General features: G+C 55.0%; 12 protein-coding genes across 12 annotated transcripts; 3 read left to right on the forward strand and 9 right to left on the reverse strand.

Moving 5' to 3' along the window:
- Window positions 1-677: 677 nt before the first annotated feature.
- GNI_077620 (C2 domain protein) lies at window positions 678-1,224 on the reverse strand (the record flags this gene model as incomplete). Its single annotated transcript, XM_011132222.1, has 2 exons — window positions 678-740; window positions 841-1,224. The coding sequence occupies 2 exons, from the start codon at window positions 1,222-1,224 to the stop codon at window positions 678-680; spliced, it is 447 nt and encodes a 148-aa protein (XP_011130524.1).
- A 359-nt stretch (window positions 1,225-1,583) lies between these two features.
- GNI_077630 (hypothetical protein) lies at window positions 1,584-5,319 on the reverse strand (the record flags this gene model as incomplete). Its single annotated transcript, XM_011132223.1, has 2 exons — window positions 1,584-1,736; window positions 1,825-5,319. The coding sequence occupies 2 exons, from the start codon at window positions 5,317-5,319 to the stop codon at window positions 1,584-1,586; spliced, it is 3,648 nt and encodes a 1,215-aa protein (XP_011130525.1).
- Window positions 5,320-5,345: 26 nt separating this feature from the next.
- GNI_077640 (hypothetical protein) lies at window positions 5,346-5,525 on the forward strand (the record flags this gene model as incomplete). The annotated part of the gene is made up of 2 exons (XM_011132224.1): window positions 5,346-5,375; window positions 5,412-5,525. The coding sequence occupies 2 exons, from the start codon at window positions 5,346-5,348 to the stop codon at window positions 5,523-5,525; spliced, it is 144 nt and encodes a 47-aa protein (XP_011130526.1).
- A 140-nt stretch (window positions 5,526-5,665) lies between these two features.
- On the forward strand, window positions 5,666-6,700 carry GNI_077650 (hypothetical protein; the record flags this gene model as incomplete). The annotated part of the gene is made up of 1 exon (XM_011132225.1): window positions 5,666-6,700. The coding sequence occupies one exon, from the start codon at window positions 5,666-5,668 to the stop codon at window positions 6,698-6,700; it is 1,035 nt and encodes a 344-aa protein (XP_011130527.1).
- A 175-nt stretch (window positions 6,701-6,875) lies between these two features.
- Window positions 6,876-7,741, reverse strand: GNI_077660 (hypothetical protein; the record flags this gene model as incomplete). The annotated part of the gene is made up of 3 exons (XM_011132226.1): window positions 6,876-6,992; window positions 7,080-7,471; window positions 7,510-7,741. The coding sequence occupies 3 exons, from the start codon at window positions 7,739-7,741 to the stop codon at window positions 6,876-6,878; spliced, it is 741 nt and encodes a 246-aa protein (XP_011130528.1).
- A 23-nt stretch (window positions 7,742-7,764) lies between these two features.
- GNI_077670 (putative oocyst wall protein) lies at window positions 7,765-9,284 on the reverse strand (the record flags this gene model as incomplete). The annotated part of the gene is made up of 2 exons (XM_011132227.1): window positions 7,765-9,170; window positions 9,212-9,284. The coding sequence occupies 2 exons, from the start codon at window positions 9,282-9,284 to the stop codon at window positions 7,765-7,767; spliced, it is 1,479 nt and encodes a 492-aa protein (XP_011130529.1).
- A 145-nt stretch (window positions 9,285-9,429) lies between these two features.
- On the reverse strand, window positions 9,430-9,756 carry GNI_077680 (putative U2 small nuclear ribonucleoprotein B-like protein; the record flags this gene model as incomplete). The annotated part of the gene is made up of 1 exon (XM_011132228.1): window positions 9,430-9,756. One exon carries the CDS (start codon window positions 9,754-9,756, stop codon window positions 9,430-9,432), a length of 327 nt encoding a protein of 108 aa, XP_011130530.1.
- An 11-nt stretch (window positions 9,757-9,767) lies between these two features.
- GNI_077690 (hypothetical protein) lies at window positions 9,768-11,362 on the forward strand (the record flags this gene model as incomplete). Its single annotated transcript, XM_011132229.1, has 3 exons — window positions 9,768-9,979; window positions 10,077-10,310; window positions 10,393-11,362. 3 exons carry the CDS (start codon window positions 9,768-9,770, stop codon window positions 11,360-11,362), a joined length of 1,416 nt encoding a protein of 471 aa, XP_011130531.1.
- A 322-nt stretch (window positions 11,363-11,684) lies between these two features.
- Window positions 11,685-13,165, reverse strand: GNI_077700 (B-box zinc finger protein; the record flags this gene model as incomplete). The annotated part of the gene is made up of 2 exons (XM_011132230.1): window positions 11,685-11,740; window positions 12,004-13,165. 2 exons carry the CDS (start codon window positions 13,163-13,165, stop codon window positions 11,685-11,687), a joined length of 1,218 nt encoding a protein of 405 aa, XP_011130532.1.
- A 251-nt stretch (window positions 13,166-13,416) lies between these two features.
- Window positions 13,417-14,421, reverse strand: GNI_077710 (hypothetical protein; the record flags this gene model as incomplete). The annotated part of the gene is made up of 1 exon (XM_011132231.1): window positions 13,417-14,421. One exon carries the CDS (start codon window positions 14,419-14,421, stop codon window positions 13,417-13,419), a length of 1,005 nt encoding a protein of 334 aa, XP_011130533.1.
- A 545-nt stretch (window positions 14,422-14,966) lies between these two features.
- Window positions 14,967-16,154, reverse strand: GNI_077720 (putative dual-specificity RNA methyltransferase RlmN; the record flags this gene model as incomplete). Its single annotated transcript, XM_011132232.1, has 1 exon — window positions 14,967-16,154. The coding sequence occupies one exon, from the start codon at window positions 16,152-16,154 to the stop codon at window positions 14,967-14,969; it is 1,188 nt and encodes a 395-aa protein (XP_011130534.1).
- Window positions 16,155-17,536: 1,382 nt separating this feature from the next.
- On the reverse strand, window positions 17,537-17,926 carry GNI_077730 (hypothetical protein; the record flags this gene model as incomplete). Its single annotated transcript, XM_011132233.1, has 1 exon — window positions 17,537-17,926. The coding sequence occupies one exon, from the start codon at window positions 17,924-17,926 to the stop codon at window positions 17,537-17,539; it is 390 nt and encodes a 129-aa protein (XP_011130535.1).
- Between the last annotated feature and the right edge of the window lie 178 nt (window positions 17,927-18,104).

The raw sequence follows: 18,104 nt of genomic DNA on the forward strand, positions 1-18,104 counted from the left end.
CCCCCCCCCCACCATTATCCCCTTTTGGCAATACCTTCTATGTTCTGTTCGCAGGTTGTCCGAGGACTTGGTTGCGAATTCAGCGTTCAATGAGATTCCGGCGTCCCTCACAAAGTGTCCTTCGATCCACACGGGACCGTGTGCGCACGCGGAGGCGGCGGCCGGCGTCTGTGCGTTCCACGTAGTGCAGGAAAATGGGTCGGGATTGCCTACGGCCAAGTGTGCGAGTGACGCCGAAGTTTCGCTGCCGGCTCTTGGGCCCCTGGCGGCGTTGCTTCCGAGCGGTTCGGACAGCTACGTGTTGCAGACCACACTGGATGGTGAAGTCGCTCTGCTCTTCCACGACGCCAGTGGTGAAACCGTGTTTCTACAGCTAGGACAACTAAAAGACGTACCCGGCCTCGTCAAGACCGGTATCGACTCTTTAGTCGCCCGCCTCGGGCTAGCCGGCTTCACACCTGAACAAAGCATCGCCCAAGCAGAAACATTTTACAACAACGTTCTCCAGGAAGGAGTGCTCATCACCAACGCCCGACCCACCCTACACGCCGAACACAAATGGTTGGAGGAACTTCTCGCAAATAATACAGTCATACCCTCAGACCCAATATCCAAGCTCATCGAACTCGCCTCAAAAATAGTTGTACAAACGTTCTTCTCTTCTTAAATTACTCGGACTACTGAATTCGGACCGTGATATTCAACACCGGATTATTGCACTTGTCAGTGTCACTGATCAACTGCAAGCAGTAGGATATCCCACCAACTCCATCTGTCCGTGTCCGCTGGGTGAACGCGGCTGCGCGAAAGTTGCTGGGTGAAAGGTGGCCCAACGCTTACGGCAACTTGGCCACTGTAGTGGTAGTGGTATCCGGTACCTTCGTCCTTGTAGGCAGGACCTTGATAAATTTCCTTCTCGATCTGGCACCCGACATGGGGTCCAGTGTTGCGCGGAATGCGGAACACATTGTGGGCCAAAGTCTTGTCGGAGGCCATCTTCCTGTTTGTCTTGACCAGGAGTTCGATGTCGTCTTTGCTAGTGTCGTAGCACCAAGTGAACGATTCCTCAAAGTTACCGCAAGAACCAGCGTCCTTAAGAGTTTTGGACCGCTTCATAGATCCTCCGTAGGTAATGTCAACATAGGGGTCGGTGGTGTTAAGTTCCACCGAGTGGGGAAGGCCGTCCACACGGTGCACAGTTACAGTCAAAGTCTTAGTGCTCATCTAGTGCTCAAAAAATTCCAGAAGACACTAATTCCGGCGGTACGTGGGAGACAGTCCCAAATGAAGGACACCACGCATATCCGTCTCTGCTAATGTTCACTACAACGAAACCCCCATGCGGCCACCACAGCTTTTCCGCACTACTCACGTTAAAACACGCACCAAAGTACTGAAGCAGACGCAACTCATCCGACAACAACATGTGCACCACTGGCTCCTCGCTCTCACCCTCAGGACCGAAAACATCCTCCGGGAACATCTGAGGGTATCCGGTCGTTCTGCAACACACAGCAAAATAATGGCTTGGGGGGGAAAGGTGAGGGGGAAAGGTGAGGGGGAAAGAAAGGGAAAGGTGCAGATTACATTTCAGACATGGAGAGAGGCAGATAGGTTGTGAGCGTTTCTTTGAATACGTCCAGAGACTCATTCAACGAGATACTCACGGTGGGGCCTGCTGGAGCCAAGCCGGCTGCATACCAGTAGGTGGGTTGGCCCAAAATCCCTTCTACCTTCTAAGGAACGATGCAAATGTATCGGAACGACGCAAGTGTGTTGGAACGACGCAAGTGTGTACAAGGCATATTGTGTGTATGCTCTTACGTCATAGCATTGTCCCAGCCACCGTGCGGTAGCCCTAATTTGCTTTCTTCCTATGTCCGTGAGTCCCTGGTCTTCGTGATCGAAGCGGTTGTGTCCAGTGCGAATGAGGACCACTTGCTTGGGTGGGGTGGTGCCGCGGATGAACTCGAGTCCGCCTGGATCTGCACCGGCGCCGATGCCGGCGGCATTCTCAGCGGGGTACTGGCCAAGGCTGCCGGGGTACTGGCTGTGGGGGATGGCGCCGTGTGGACTGCCTCGTGCGTCAGTGTGTGCAGATTCGGGAGAGAAGGTGAGCGTGTCCAAGTCTTCCGTAACGAGTGTGGCGCCGGCGTCGGCTACGATTCCAAAGGGTGTGCCGCGCACGTCGAGGCCTAGCGGCAGCACGGCTGCGTGCGGCACATTCAGTTGGGGCATGGCACACTTGTTTATGCCGGTGAGGTGTAAGAAGGCGAGCTTGAGCAGGTTGCTGTGCAACACGGCTACATGGTGCGTGGTACCGCGTTCGATGGCGGGCATTTTTGCCCGCGCATGTCCGAACGAGACCCCCAAAATCCGAGTCCATGCGCCCGAGTCTGTGTGTGGAAACCGAAATGCCTGCAATAGCGCAGCGCTGCCCTGCGCACTTTCCGAGTCGAGTCGCGGGTCGCCAACACAGTCCGCAGTGTTCACACCACGAGCGAGCCCACCACCACCCAGTCGCATGACGATGGGCCCCTGACCGCGAAGTGCGGCTTCCACCAGTCCCAGCTTCTCCGGCAAGGTCTGGATCTCCTGCGCCGCAAGCCTCGCCACGTCGGGAGGGTCAGTTTCGCAGGCAGCGGCGAAGACCGGGTCGAAGGCGGGCACGGCGACCAGCGGTAGCTTCCGCACAGTACGTCCTCGGTCGCGGTTCAGGTAGCCCTGGATTTGAGCCGCACTTCGGGCTAGTCGCGGTCCCGAGGCGACTGCCTCCAGCGAGTGCGAGTTGCCAGTCAATTTTTTCAGCAGCGCACCTACCATGAGCGCCTGGCAGTCCTCGACCACGGGTTGTGCGCCGTCACAGAGTGGCGCACATAGCAACAGACTGCGCAGCGCCATCGGCTCTGCGTTCCACTGGAAATTCGCCGGCGTCCTGGGATTGCTTGCCAGACAATTTCCGTCCTGGTTCGTCTGACCATTTGTGTGGAATCGGCCAATTGTAAGGAAGGTAGCCGACTCTTCCTCCGGTGCCGGGTGCAGACAGAGTGCTGTCACGCGCTGCCACCAAGTCTTGTGTGTCTGGGCGGACAGGGCAGCCAGCACGCGTGCACGGACACTGTTCGAAAGCAATTCCGTGCCACCTGTACCCCCCGGAGTCGCCACAATGGTCATCTGTCCCACACCCGGCCGCTGACCCTCAGCCAGCACCGTGCCACCGCACACAAGTCGTTCACGCACACACGGGCGGACCACACTTTGCAAACGCTCAACCAACTCACGCCCATGCACAGGACACTCTGGTAACAAAGTCCAGGTTGATAACCCACACGAATTGACTTCCAATACTACACGGTCCTCCCGCACACACCGAATACCGCAACGCCGGAAAGGTACCGTCATGTTCTTTATCTGGATCACACCCAGACTCCAATTTATAACCACATTCACATCTTCACGTGTCGTGGCTACCACGTCCACACTCGTCCCGCTCTCGTTTTCTCGGGAAGACGGAGCCATCGGGCTCCATACCCGACCCAACCTCGCTGGACTCAACCTTACGGCGGTCGATCCCACGCCGTTCGACCCTACACCGTTTGGACTCCTGGTACTCAAATTTCTGATAATTCTGCCGGTCATATTCCTGGTGGTCTGACTAATGTTCCTGGTAGTCAGTGTCGTAGTGGTCAGAGTCGTAGTCGGACTTATACTGGTCAGAGTCGTAGTCGGACTCGCGGCCGCAGTCAACCCCACCGCACCCTCGGCCCCCGGTTGGTCAAACCTCCCGGCCCCATCACCATCACCATCCAAGAAGCCTGAGTCGATCCTCAGAGCCGACTCCGTGGCCGTCTGCATTTCGCGTGTGTCCGAGACTAATTCCGGGCGCACAAATTCCGGCGAACCGAAACTGTCACGGTAGTCATGCGCGCCTACCTCCGGCGACCTACCGACCGCCCCAGTCCTTGCGCCCTCCTCCCCGTAATCGTAACTCGCCTCACCTACCTCGGAAGACTCCGCCCGGGATGAGGCCGCCCGGGATGAGGCCGATGGAGCGAAGGCCGATGGAGCGAAGGCCGATGGAGCGAAGGCCGATGGAGCAGGCGCCGACGGAACGGAGGCCAAGGAAACCGAGGCCGATGGTGAAGAGGAGTTCTCGTCCTCCGCCGCCCGCTCCAGTCTCACTGGTCCGACTCCTGACAAGTCGGCTCTGGACAACTCGTTCGGAGAGAGGTTGTTTGCAGCAGCCGTCGGGGCATCTGACTCGCTGGGAACAGCTGACCGGGCTGCAGCAGGAACCGTGAGCCCCTCACTATGGAGAGATTCCGAGTTACTCAATGGTGCCTCGAACTCACCTGCGTATCGGGCAGCATCGTTCGGGTCACTCATACAGTCACTCTCAAAGTCACTCTTAAGGTTTCCAGCGGACCCGTAGGGGCCGTCCAATTTCGCACTCAGGTCGTCTAAGCTGAGACTTCCCGATCCCGGTCGCAGGGGGCTTCCCTCCAGATGGTTTTCACCACGAGAAGGCAGTGCGAGACTGGAGTAGCCGCTTCTCGAAGATAGTCGCGGGGGCTCCTGGTCACTCTTGCTACTTTCCTCGAACGTTTCTGAGCCGGCTGCTGAGTCGGTCGGCGTGCGGTTAACCCGCTGGCTGGCTTCCATTGCTGGGCCATTACTGCCACTACTGACCATTTCATCCGGATCTGTGATTCCGGCAGGGATATCCCGGCCGAAAGGGATATTCCCACGGTTCGATACCCCGTCTTCGCTTCCGTCCTTCGGCCCTGAGCAGTCTTGGACGAGACCCGAGCACTCTTGGACGAACTCGGTAGATTCGGCGTCTGACACGGCACTCTTATGAGCCAGCCTCGGGGACCGGGAAGTTTTGTCTGTCCCGAGAACATTAGAGGCCATTGAGCCAGACATCTCCTCAGACATTAAGTTCGATATTAGGTTCGGTACCCGTCCGGCTGCGTCATCAAACCTGAGATCTGGCATTACGAGCGAGCCTCGGCTGTCTTGATTATTTGGACTTCGAGAGTCGTCAGAAAAGTCATTGGTCATAGTCCCCGAATCATTGAAGCTTCTGGTATCGAATCTCTCTCTTGCAGGAGTACTTGTTCGCATTGTATCAGTTTGCATGCTGTCTGTTCTTATAGTATCTGGTGACACGATGACAAGCATTCGGGTAGAATCCGGTTTTGCAGAGTCCCGTCTTGTTCCCCCGTCGGGTCGTGTAAAACTTCGTGGAGTTTCCGGTGGATGTTCGATCAGGCTCCCGGTACTGGTAGTGCGTGGCCGATTCCCCACAGGGGTCATGGTCTAAAAAAGCATTTCGAATTTTAATGGACTTCCCTGGTGGTCCGACCAGCGCAGTAAGAATACAAGAAAGACAGATCTACTCTCTTCAGCCGGTGATCATATTTGACTGGGACGACACTTTTCTGCCCACAGCGATATTAAGAGCTCTAGCATTTGTACCTGACAGTTCATTATTGGAACTGGAATTTGATCATCAGAAGTGAGCACACTATCACCCGGGAATACGACGATGGGCCGGGACTCTGGTCGGTCGGTGGCTCTGGTTGGGCGAAGGGTTCTGTGCGAGGTACTCTGGGATGAACGACTCTGGGGGTGAAGGGCTCTAGGTGGGAGGTACCGGTGAATGCGCAGATATGATTTCCACTTGGTTGAGGACTCGGCCATAGAAACTATTAGAACCGCAATGCGGCTGTCTGCTAACATTCTCCTGATTACGAATGGGTCGAACACTTGGATCCAGGCATCCTGCAAGCAGTACCTGCCGCGGTTATGGCCGGTTATAGAGTGTTTGCCACTGGTGTCTGCGAAAGACATGGCGGTTGAACAGCATAAAGACCCCATCGAGTGGAAGAAGGTAGCTTTTCGGGACGTATTGGATCGGTATTTCGAGGAACGTCCTAGTGCCGTGCGGGTGGTCGTGTCCATCGGGGATTCGTTGCACGAGCAGCTGGCGCTATTCCACTACCAACGGGAGAGGCCGGAAGTGAGTGTGCGGTCGATCAAGTTTATCCCGATGCCCGACTCCGCTCGGCTGGCGCTACAGCACAAGGCGCTCTGTCAACACTTACCCGATATCATGCATCTGGCGCAGGCCTGGAAAACGGTGGACCTGCGCTACTTCTTCACCATGACCCCTTCCCAGACGACAGAAGAACGAGTGATGGAACTAGCCAACCGCGACCTGCGCGAAAACGAAGACCTGCAAAGGGGCGGACCCCTGCCCGGAAACGACGACCTACACGACATCGGCTCCGAACATGAAACCGTGGCCGATGACGAAGAAACGCGGCTCATCTACGGCCCTCTCAGCGGTGGACCCAGTGCCAAGGAGTGTTCTATCTATGGCTCCGGAGACGCCGCCTTCGGCTGGGTCAACGGCACCTCTTTACAGGACCAGGTGCTCCTCCTTGCGAACGAACGGCAACTACACGCCAGCCGGAGGGGGGACGGCGACGAGAGCCCCCTCGCACCTCTAAGCGCCCGCGCCAGCTCCCTCTCCGGCGACGACACGCGTTCCAGCGTCATGGGCATCCTCCTCGACTCCGCCACCAAACAGTGGGGGAAGATCTTCGGACCGGTCCAGGAAGAACAAATCACCTGCTGGGCCCGCAGAGTCTCCGACGGCAACCCCTTCCTCATGCTACTCGACTCCTTTTGACGCGGCTCCTTTCGCCCTCGACTCCGGCGGCCCACTCCTTCGACTTCTCGTTCTGCCTCCTTCGTTTGGCAGCCGCCTTTCTTTTAACCACACTTTTTAAGCACACTGCTTTCCAGCCACGCTGCTTTTCAACCAGGCTGCTTTTCTACACCACTATTTTTCCCACCACTAGTTTTCAGCCGCACTGCCTTTTCGTCACATCCATCTGACGCAACCCCTCGCGTACATCAGTCACCGTAACCGGCGACACACGCGTGTCTTCGCCGTTACTCAGTTTCACACGAGCCACTTGCTGCAAACACATCAGTTACCTGGCCACGGCCCTGTGTCCCTCTGACCCCGAACGGGACCCTGGGGCCCTGACCCCGAGATAACTTACCATCAGAGCCTCCGTCAGGAGAGTGTCGGCCAGCTGGCAGAACAAGTCGAAAGTCGGCACCACCACCATGGAGGCGCCGGGGAGCACTTCCTTTAGGCACTGGTCCGGGTACGGGTTGATCTCATGGCAGAGCGAGAACATCGGGTTGTTGTTTGCCAGCAACAAGGTAGCCATTTGGTCCCGGGGGATGCGGTTGTACTCGCGCCAAGTCATCGGCGGCGCTGGACCCAACTCGCGAATTATCGAGGCTCCCTTCGGACGAACACGCGGAACCACCGGCTCCGGAATCGGCGCCGCCACCCCCGCCGCCTCCTCCTCGCCGCTGCGACCCAGACGCGGCTCCGGCCTCTTGTTCAAGTTTATGTGCAACCCGGAATACACTCCTTCAACTCCTACCAAATCATACAATGGCCACCACCCAACTACTCACCAAACAATGCAGGCAGATAGCTCGTTGTCATGTTGCGATCTAGAACCATCATCATGTCCTCGCGCTTTCTGCAGTCTTCAACCTGCGCCAGAACCCCCGCGGCTTCCATGCGCTTCTTTCTGTTCCCGCTGTCATTCACATGCAACGCCAAAATCTGGGCTGCAGATCCCTGCAGTTTCAGCAACAACATCTGGTGTTCTGAATTGGATCCGTTGTTGGCCTCTGCATACATAGTTCCACTAATTAAAAATCGAATTATTTGTGATTGTGTTTCTGCTGAGGACCAGAACCAGTCAAGAAGTACTGCTTCGCCTGCTGGATGCACACACCCTGGTGCAATCTGTACCCGTCCGGACAGTCCAACACATAGCTGGCCACCTTGCTCTTGGAGCACTGCCCGTCGGTACCAAGAACGTAACCCTTCGGGCAAGAAAGCTCTGGTGTGGTCGTAACCGTCTCCTCACACCAACCGTGCTTCTCCACGGACCCCGCTGGACAGATCGCCTGCGGAGACACGTGGCTGTATTTCAAACAATTCATGCCGTCGTGCTTGTAGCCGCCAGGGCAACTCACAGAAGGCGAAGTCAGGTCGGCAACCAAACACATGCCATTCACGTCGAGCGTTCCCTTCTTGCACGACAGCTCAGGCAAAATAGTTTCAATTTGGTTCGTGCACTGCGCAGTCACAGCCTTTTCTTTGACTATGGCCACGCACACAGTGTCCTCCAGTTTGTAACCCTTAGGGCATTCGATCGTCACGTCCTTTACGAACTGCTTGAAACACCCGCTCTCAGTGGGGTCATAGTGTTCTGGACACTTACGCAAAGGCGCGATCACTTCCTTAATTGCACAGGTCTTCTTGTCATCCAGCACGCCCTCGTTGCAAGTCAGAGCAGCAGGAACCTTGTCCCACGTAATGCAGCGACCGTTGATGTTGTTGGAACCCTTGTCACACACGATCTGCGGCTGAGTCGTTTCCACCTTCTGGCACAACGTACCGACTAGATCAAAGCCCTTGGGGCATACGATCGAAGGTTCGGTGGCAATTTCAATTTCACAATTCTTTCCTTTCAATGATCCTTCAGGGCAAACATAATCCGGATGCTGTTTCTGGTAAGCAGAACACATAGTTCCATCAGCCTTATAGCCCTTCGGACAAGATATTTTGAAGTCTGTCTTCTCTGTCTTATAGCATTGATTGTTCTTATGCTCGTATCCGTGGGCGCATGAAACTTGAGGATTGGTAGATTCCTTCATTAGGCATTGCTTCCCGGAAATAATGTATCCGGGAGGGCAAACATAATCTTTTTCCTCACACTTGTTAACTTTATAACATGTATCGCCATCATGCTTATATCCCTTGGGGCAAACGCGGTCGGGGCTGTAATAGTCTGTCTTGGCACATCCAGAGCCGTTGTTAACATGTCCTTTAGGGCAGTCCATCACAGGCTGCACTGTTTCCGCCACTTCGCACTTTTTGTTTCGAGGAACTGCATTCGCTGGGCAAACAAAATCAGCGGGCGACTTGGCAATCTGAATGCACATTCCCCGATCGTAAGTGGCCCCTTTCGGACAAATGGTGTTGGGCGCTGCGTAATCAACCCAAATACAAGCAGTCCCGTTGTCAACATATCCTTTCGTACAAGAGGCAATAGGAGCGACTAAAAGAAGAAATAACTGACAGGAAGTATAGTAAACTAACCAGTCTCCAAGGCTCCATTGGCGTTAGCAAGTTGAACAGCAAAAATCGAGGTCGACGCGATCAATGACCTCATCTTAGGGTTTTATAGCGCGCGCGTGTTTGTATGTATCGCGCGCAAACACTTGAACAATAAAATCATACGCAGTTAAACCCTGACTTCTGCTACGTCAACTTGATAATTCAAACGGCATGTCGTATAGTATCATCATACGTCTTGGTTACTTTTTCTTCTGAGCGTTTTCAGCCAACTGAACGATTTTAGTAGTCTCCTTCGCGTAGTTAACGTTTATAGGCCTGCCGACAAATTCATTGCCGTTTAATTTGCGCATGGCTACAGTAGCAGCACTAATGTCCTTGAACGATACCCAGGCTTGGCCGCGAAGAGTTGCGGTTTGCTTCACATGAACATTCACGATTTCGCCGAAGGGTATGAACAATTCGAAGAGCAGGCTTTTCATTTCATTGTAGTGGACTTTGTCGTCAAGGTTGGAGCAGTGAAGAGTCCGATTCGGAGGTAATTCATCTGCTGTATTTTTAGATTCCATAATTTACTTGTATGGCGCGTCAGAAGCCCTCCGCTCCCCAGCATATAGAGAAAAAGGAACCAACGAAGGAAGAGTCGGAAATAGAGGATATAGAAAGCTTAAGCGACGACGAAGACATCCCCGAGGGCAGTCCCGATGAGCTGTGCGGTCAAGGCCAGATTTTAGAAAATGCGAATCAGTTGGACGATGCAATTCAGTATTTCGAATGGGCCGTTAGAAAGAAGTCAGTTACCATCTCCCGATGGCTTTGACGTCAACACCTCGATTTATGGCCGTACAGCTTGAGGTCTTGCTTGCTTGTTATCCTGCATCTGTCTTAGGGTAATCGAATTATCGGAAAATGCCGATCCCGCGACCGCTGAATTGATGCCTGAAATGGGCATTTACTGGCTTAGGTACGGAGATGCTTTATTTTCGCGGTTAGAAGCGAGCGATGAGATTTTCGGAGTGGAGAAACCTGATAATGAGGCTTCGGGTGAAGAAGATGACGATGCAAAATTAGCATGGGAAGCAATGGATACAGCCCGAGTCTGCTTTGACCAATTGTTAGCAAGGTAAGCCGCCTTGGTCCGGTTCGGATATGATGTGGATCTACAGTCCCGCATTTGTAGTCGAAATTATTGTCGTTTGTTTCAGTGGTTCGTTTGTGAAGGCCGAGAATCCGAGATTGGACAATTTGGCGTCTTGGCTGGATTGGGCCGTAACGCAGGGCACACCTTGGGTCCAGCACGAATTTGATGAAGCGACTTCCAAGGCCTTGCGTGCTATGGCCTACTGCCGAGTGCGACTGGGTGACTTTAAGATGGGGTTCCAGGTCTACGAACAGGCTGTCGAAGAGTTTGCCTCATCCGTTAAAATATGTGCAGAGTATGGCCTTTCATATGCGAAGGGCTTGGAGGCCGCCCTTCCGTTGGCACAATGCCTCATGGCACTACAGTCACCTCAGAGCGTTCCGGCGTTCAAAACCTGTCTGAAACTTATTGAGGCAGAGAAGTCCCAATCGACCTTGAGTCCGGAAAGGGCCACCCTGCTTGACCAGACGTATGAAGATTTAAGCAAACAACTGGAAGAGTACGAATCGGTTAAAGGCCACATTGGCGAGACGCTCAAGGAAGCAGTTGAACATGTGCAGGGAGGCTTTGCCGATGAGGAACCCCTTCCGCAACCGGATCCAACGGAACCGGTGCTGGATCTTGGCGTTGTATCCAAGCGTCGGCGGAAAGAGAACGACCAGCAGTTCGGTGAGGGCCGTTTAAAGGAAGAACTGCCAGACCGTTTAAAGGAAGAACGGCAAGACCGTTTAAAGGAAGAACGCCAAGACCGTTTAAAGGAAGAACGCCAAGACCGTTTAAAGGAAGAACCCTTGAAGGAATACCGTTCAAAGGAAGACGGCTTGAAAGAAGACCGGTTGAAGGAAGAACGCTCAGACCGCCCTAACGGGGTATCGGCGACGGAAGAGCGAGTGAGTAGTCCGGGTGGTGCAGCCAGCGCAGTTCCGGCCAAGCACAGCCCGGGAGAGGGCGGTTCCTCAGGACGAAGCACTACTGAGGGAAGTGCTGCTGCTGCCGCTGCCGGAGCTGGAGCTGCTGGTATAGCTGGAGCTTGAGGAGGCGGAGGACAGTGACTCTTCGCTGGCGAGCGAGGCAGAGCTGGAGGCGGAGAAGCTCTCTTCGGAGAGAGACCGGTAGGTGTCTTCGGAGTAGAAGGAGGAGGGCGAGGAACTGCTTCGGGACGAGGAACCAGGACTGGCGGCAATGGCCTGGCGCACGGCTTCAGTGATCGACGTGGGCTTGTCTTCCGTCTTGTCATGTGCTTCCGAGCGGCGCATGCTCGGCGGCCGCGGAGGATCGATGTTGAAAAAGTCTTTGTTAGCTAGGGGATTAATGATTGTTTTAGCCTGATCAATCAAATCGATTGTTTCGAACACCTCATTGGACCGTGGAGATAACGGCGGTACGCGGGGTTTCTCGACCCTTAGGATTTGCTGCGAAAGCAGCAGTTCTTTCAGCATCCCACGCAGCCGGTGCGCACTCGCCAACTGCATCGATGCCACCTCATCAATCCATCGGTGCACCCATCGCGCTTCGGCCAAGGTGGCTTCGTACCACTCGCTCTTCAGCTGCAACTCGTCTAAGCTCGGCGGAAAGGTCCTTGCTTTCTTCTCCAAAGCGCTAAAGGACGTGCCTTGCGCCCCCTGTTGTTCCTCGCCAGTCCCCGAGTCCTGAATGCTCGGCAGCTGCTCATAACTCCGCGCCCACGCCGAGTAGGACTTAACCACCGTAATGCCTCGCGACCGGAGCACACCCGGGAGCGCATACATAGGGCGCGCAATGGCTTTGATGTAGTCATCGTCAATCACTGCGTTGAGTGTGTCCACCAAATGCGCAAACGTCGCGTTCACTGAAGAAATACTCGTGTCTCGGCAACGCAGCAACTCCTGGTCCAAAATCTTGAACGACGAGTCAACCGCACCCAAGAGCAACTTGATGAGCTGATGCATATGGACCGCCACACTCCCCGACACCTCACTGAGACGCTGAAGTTCGTCTTTGGCCGCATTCCGCTTAGCCATCTCTGACCCGTTAATCTCGTACTCAATGCGATCCCATGCCGTGGCCAAGTCCATCACAATATGGCCCTTTCCGTGAGCACTGTCTGCGCCGATACAACAAAATGCGCATAGGCATGGACTCTTGCAGGTCATGCATGTAAACTGCACAGGCTGATCCGGATGCGTCTCGCACACATAGTCAGAGTAACTGGTTGTTGGCTTGCTCGTCACTTCCGTGATAATATTGCAATAACCACTGCGGCCCACGCCACCGGGCCTCCGACCACACCACCCACCGGGATAGCACCCGGCGGTGTAGCCTCCGGAGCTGTAGGCTCCGGGAGAACTACCCGCTGGCTTGTCCATCAACCCGCTTCCTTCGGCGTTCGGTATGTACCGATTCTCCTCCTGCACCATAGGCTGCGCCGCAGTTATCAGCACCGGATTCCCGTGCTGGTTCGGCTGCACGCGAACCACCACGTGCTCCAGCATCCGGTATGAACCCGACTCCGACGTTCGCTGGTGGCGCTTTTCTCCGCAGGAAGGACACATGTACGCCCGACAGTCCATGCAGTAACATTGAACCTCCGACACCATCGCGCGATTACAATCCATACAGTATTTCGGCAAGGGACCCGCCTCCTGCAGCCGCTTGCTCAACTCTCCGTGGTCAAGCGGCGGATGCACCGTGTCCAAAGCCCCACCTGGCTTTCGCGCCTCGTACTTTATAAAGTCAGGAACACCGACCAATCGGTCGCAGACTGCGCAACTGAAATGCCCTTGCTGCAAATGGTTCGGGTCGGAAGCTTGGATAGCCCTATAGAGACAGGGAACGCAAATGTCATGCTTGCAGTCCATTTTCAGATATGTTTCACATGTCCTATTACACGTGCAGCACTTTATCAATCCATGATCGAGCCCACTAGTGGACGATCCCGTTGGCCTGTAGGCGTTGTCACTCAAGAACGGGTCAGAAGCTGGTTTGCTGGCCCGTGTGGGCCTTTTTTGGGCGCCGAATGAGAGCATAAATCATTCCAGCACACGCGTGTGCGAGCATAAAGCGCCGTTGAGAAGAAAAATTATTCGGCGACTCTCGCGCCTTGAAATGTCTAGAATGCATCGGGAGAGTATTCAATATCGACGGGGACCCGCTGGCCCCGGTCGCAACAGCCAAAATTGAAGAGGCCGCAAAATCCGCCGTTGGAGTCATAGGTACCGCCCATGGCTTCGTTCAGTCCGCCGCACATTCCCCGTTGCTTGCGAACGAATCTAGTCCTGTGGCCGCGGCCTCCGTAGGTTTCGGTCAATCCACTCTCCTGGGCTGAGGCATATTTGGCAGCGTAAGACTCGTTCAAAAGCGAGCTGGTGCCATTGGGTTGCTTAGCGTACGTCACTGTAGTGAAGGCGTACGGCTTTTGGTGAGGCAGCATGGATCCGACGGTGCCCGTAGCAATGGTGTTGCTGGGTGGGACGACAACGTTATGAGAAACAACGTTAGAGCTCTTCTTGATCGTCTTGTCTGGCTCGTAGCTATCATTGGGGTGCTGGTAAACAGTGGTAGAGGAGTAGCCTGCGGCAGGAATCGAGCGGCTTCCAGCCGTCTGCAGTTGTCCCAGAGAAACTCCCATAGTCTTGCTCGGCTGGGCAGGTAGACCGGAGCTCTGCTGCTGTACCGGCGGTGAGCAAGAGGTACCAGGAGATGTGTAGGCTGGAGCGTAGTTAGTAGGCGCAGGCTGAGCGCTGTAGGTGGGCACCGTGCCACTGTAGGTGGGCACCGTGCCACTGTAAGTGGGCACCGTGCCGGGAAGCGTGGGAGTCGTGCCAGTAAGCGTGGGGGCCGCAGCACTGTACGTGGGAGCCGGGCCGCTATAACTGGGGGCTGGCCCACTGTAGGTGGGGGCTGGCCCACTGTAGGTGGGGGCCGCAGCGTTGTAGATGGGGGCCGCAGCGCTGTATGTGGGGACGTCGACGGATCTACTTGGGGCGAGTGGGTTGGTGGAGGCCGCCGAAGTGGCCGCGGCCAGCCCGTAGCTAGGAGGTACTTGAACGGGTTGGCTGCTGCCGCTGGAACGGTAGTTCTGTTGAGCAAGAGCCAACGGAGATTGATGCATCATCTTTTCTCTTGTAATCAATATATAAAAAATGAACCTACGCACACTTCCGACTGCGGTATATGCCTCGAATCCCGACAGCTAGAGAGATCGCGGCAGCAGCACACACTCCCCACTTCCCCCATCGTACCTCCTGCACATCCAGCCGGACCACCTCGCTCGCTGCCTTACCCACTTTGTCTAACACCTCCACCAAGTTCGGGCAAAATTCTGCAACCTTGACTAACCCCGGACTCCGAGTCAACGGCACGTCCTCACAGATCTCCGTCGGCGTCATATACTCCAGCGAGTCCGGAACCCGACCGCTTCCGGACAACTGGCTGTCTGGCAACTGTTCCGGTAGCCGTTCGGGAAGCGACTCGCCTTGACAAGGCGACTGACCCTGACAAGGCTGACAAGGCGACTGACCCTGACAAGGCTGACCCCCACGGGAGGGGTCCGTGTCGTAAGGACGTTCATCCATTTTATGAAGCGTTTTGATGGCTAACTGGCCGCAGGCTGCCTCTACTTCCTAAAAGGTGCACAGTGATTGCGCTTTTGGTGCATGTTTAGGTGCGTGCATGGTGCATCCTGATGCGCGCGCCGCCACGCGGTGCTGTGCCGGGTTTGCTTTCGGTGGCTTTACCACCCACCTGCCGTTGCTTGAGGGCGCGGTGACATGAATATGTTCTTACTTGGCCGTGTTCCTGGCGCACGAAGGCTTGAAATCCGTGGTCGCTTTTGAGTATGTGATGGAAGCGCCAGACGGCGGTTTGGTCGGGGGGTTCGAAGTCAATGGAGACATCGGTGGGGTTGTAGGGGATAAGGTTGATGATGGCGCGGTCCTTCCAGGGTTTTAAGAGCTGGGCAAGTTCCTTTGCGCAATTCTCGCTGTCGTTTACGTTGCGGAGCATGCAGTACTCAATGAAGAGCATTTGCCGTTTGCCCTTTTTCGCGCTAAGGGCTCGTTGGTAATCGACGAACTGGAAGGCGGCCTTGAGGAGGGAGTGCAGGGGTACCTTGGTACTGGTGGGAACTATTTGGTCTCTGATTAGTTGATTGGGTGCGTGAAGGGAGAGGGCAAGGGAGACGTCTGGGACGTCGTTAATCAAATCTTCGATCAACCGAGGGTCGAATCCCACGGTGCTGAGTGTGATACGGTGGGGGGCGACGTGGTGTACTTTTTGTTCGCATAGTTGGTGGATAGAGCTAATTACGGCAGCGTAATTGGCTAACGGCTCGCCCATGCCCATGTAGACCACGTTCCGGATTGGTTCGAGGGCATTTGCGCGGACAAACTGCTCAATAATCTCGCCCGAAGTAAGGTTGCCCAACAATCCCAATGTACCAGTAGCACAGAACTTACAAGCCATGCTACAACCTACCTGGCAACTTACACACACTGTAGACCGAGTCCGTGTCGTACCCTTGCGCATGATGCATGTCTCGATCTTCAAACCATCCTGCAACTCAGTCACAAACTTGGTCGTGTCACCCTTACTCGTAGTCTCAATATGAATAACGCGACTTGTCATATGTCGCACACTTCGCTCCTCTAATACATGAGCCGCCGCACGACCCACATCCGGGCATATACCAAACCAATATGCTGCATCACACGCCCCCTCTCGGGGGGGAACCGACGCCGCCGCTACCAATAACTTCGCCCGCTTCTCTGTTGACAAGATACCCTCTACAACTAAGCCTCGCAACAGAACCTCATCGAAAACCGACTGCCACTCCAACCGCCGGCTCATCAATTTTAATCGTCCCCCCCGGGCAACATATCCCACCCAGAACAGGGACTCCGTAACCGATGTGTGGGAACCCTCGTACAGCCAGCTACAGTCAACCAGCTCCTGAAACGCCCCCGGTAGAACACACAATAAAAATCGCCCTGGTTGCCACAATGCCGTCATACAAAATCACCCGTTACAATACTCACAATAATCAGTCCAGGCAGTAAAAAGAGTGGGCGCTAGATTTAGCGGGAGCGAGCTCTCATCTTTCTGCGCTTCTTCTGGAGACGACGAGTGCGCTTCTTTTGCCACTACAAAGACCAAACAGTAAGTGAAGAGCGACCGAAGCGAGCCAGACCAAGGCAAACACTCAGCTCGGGGTGTGAGGAACGACTCCCACTGGTGGGTGAGCGCGTGAGTGACTGAGTGAGTTTTGTGGCGCTAGCTGGATAAGAACCGAAGTTGGCATCACAAGAGTGTGGTAGAAGAGGAAGGGAAGCTGCTTACCTTCCAACGCATGCGACTGCGGGATTTCTTATAACGAGAAGCTCCGTGACCCATGGTTGCTGTGGTGTCAAAAAAAGACCTTTTTCCTTTGGCTAAAGACAAAACGGACGTGAAGGATGCGAGCTCTGTGGGCCCTGTGCGGCGGCGCGCACGCTTTCACCTTCGGCCCACTAACCGAGGAACTTCTCTTCGCTGGTAACACAGCTCCCACTGAAGCTTTACGAACCATTAATTACCACTTTTCCCACCTGCACCGTATAGCTGCCCGGTGGCCTAGTTGTGGGCGTAGCTGTTTGTTCCACACCTGTGGCGGTTTTCTCCACATTTGTGTCTGTATCACACCCCTGTCTGTTTGTACCACACCTGAGTGGGTCGTGGTAAGCAACCTCCCATGCTGTAGGGCATCCCACTGGTGCCCTAGAACCGGACTTGTGCAGGAAGCCGAATGTGGACCAGCTCGTTTCTCTCTCCGACGAGCTCTTTCAAGCCAACCAGGAGTTTAGGTTACAAGAGCGTTTAAGCAAGTACTTTAAGCGGCTGAAGGATGATTCGTCTTATGGCAGCGCTGGCAGTGTTCTCGTGAAGTTGCAAGAATCTTTAGACATTCTCCAAGAGGTGTGTAAGTTCCACGAACGGGAGTCCTCGGAACTCTCGGAAAAAGGGCGCGCTGTTAAGTTTACCTTTGACCATCTTTTCTCAAAGTACGTCCACTGGACAGTCTAGCGTTTGCGGGGCAGTGAGCACGCGTGTGCTTCGTATGCATGGGTTCGTGTGCCTGAGTGTGAACCACTGTGTGTGTATGACCTGTGTGTATACCACCCTGCTTGTATAATACCCGTTGTGTGTACAACCCAGCGGGTGCACAAGCCTGGCGGTAGGTTTGACCATGAAGGTTACCATTCTCTGGTGTCGGCGGTGATGACTGAAACGCAGGCGGTGCGGTTCCAGGAGGGCGTGAGTAAGTTGGAGAACATTCTGCCGCACTGCGACGGCGGGGCTTCGGTCGTGGCGGCGGCGTCCACAGGTAGTGGCGTACAGTGGCCGGGCGGACCGTTCCGGCTGAACTTCGGCTTCAACTTATCCAAATGGATTAGCGAGCAGGTCTTGTCTACGGCGCAAAATGCGGCCTCCTCAGCGGGACCCTCGGGGCAAATGATGAGCATGATGGCCGTCATGTCCGTTCTCTCCATTATCGAAACTGTCGTCGGCATAGTCGTCGACATCGTCCCCCCTATGATCCCGCCGCCCTTCTGGATTTTGTGGTCACTGCCCTGCCTCCCCATGCTCACCGGCGCCAACTGTCTCTTCTCCGTCCTCTACCCCGTCTCCCTCTCCGACTTCATGCTCGCACCCACCACCGACCAACAGATGGACGGCGCCCTCCTCTCCTTCCCCTCCAAATACAAACAGAAGGTCGGCACCACCTCAGACGCCGCCTACAAACTCTGCGCCAGTACTCAA

Source organism: Gregarina niphandrodes (genome assembly GCF_000223845.1).
Source record: "Gregarina niphandrodes unplaced genomic scaffold scaffold00014, whole genome shotgun sequence".
Taxonomy (NCBI): Eukaryota; Apicomplexa; class Conoidasida; order Eugregarinorida; family Gregarinidae; genus Gregarina; species Gregarina niphandrodes.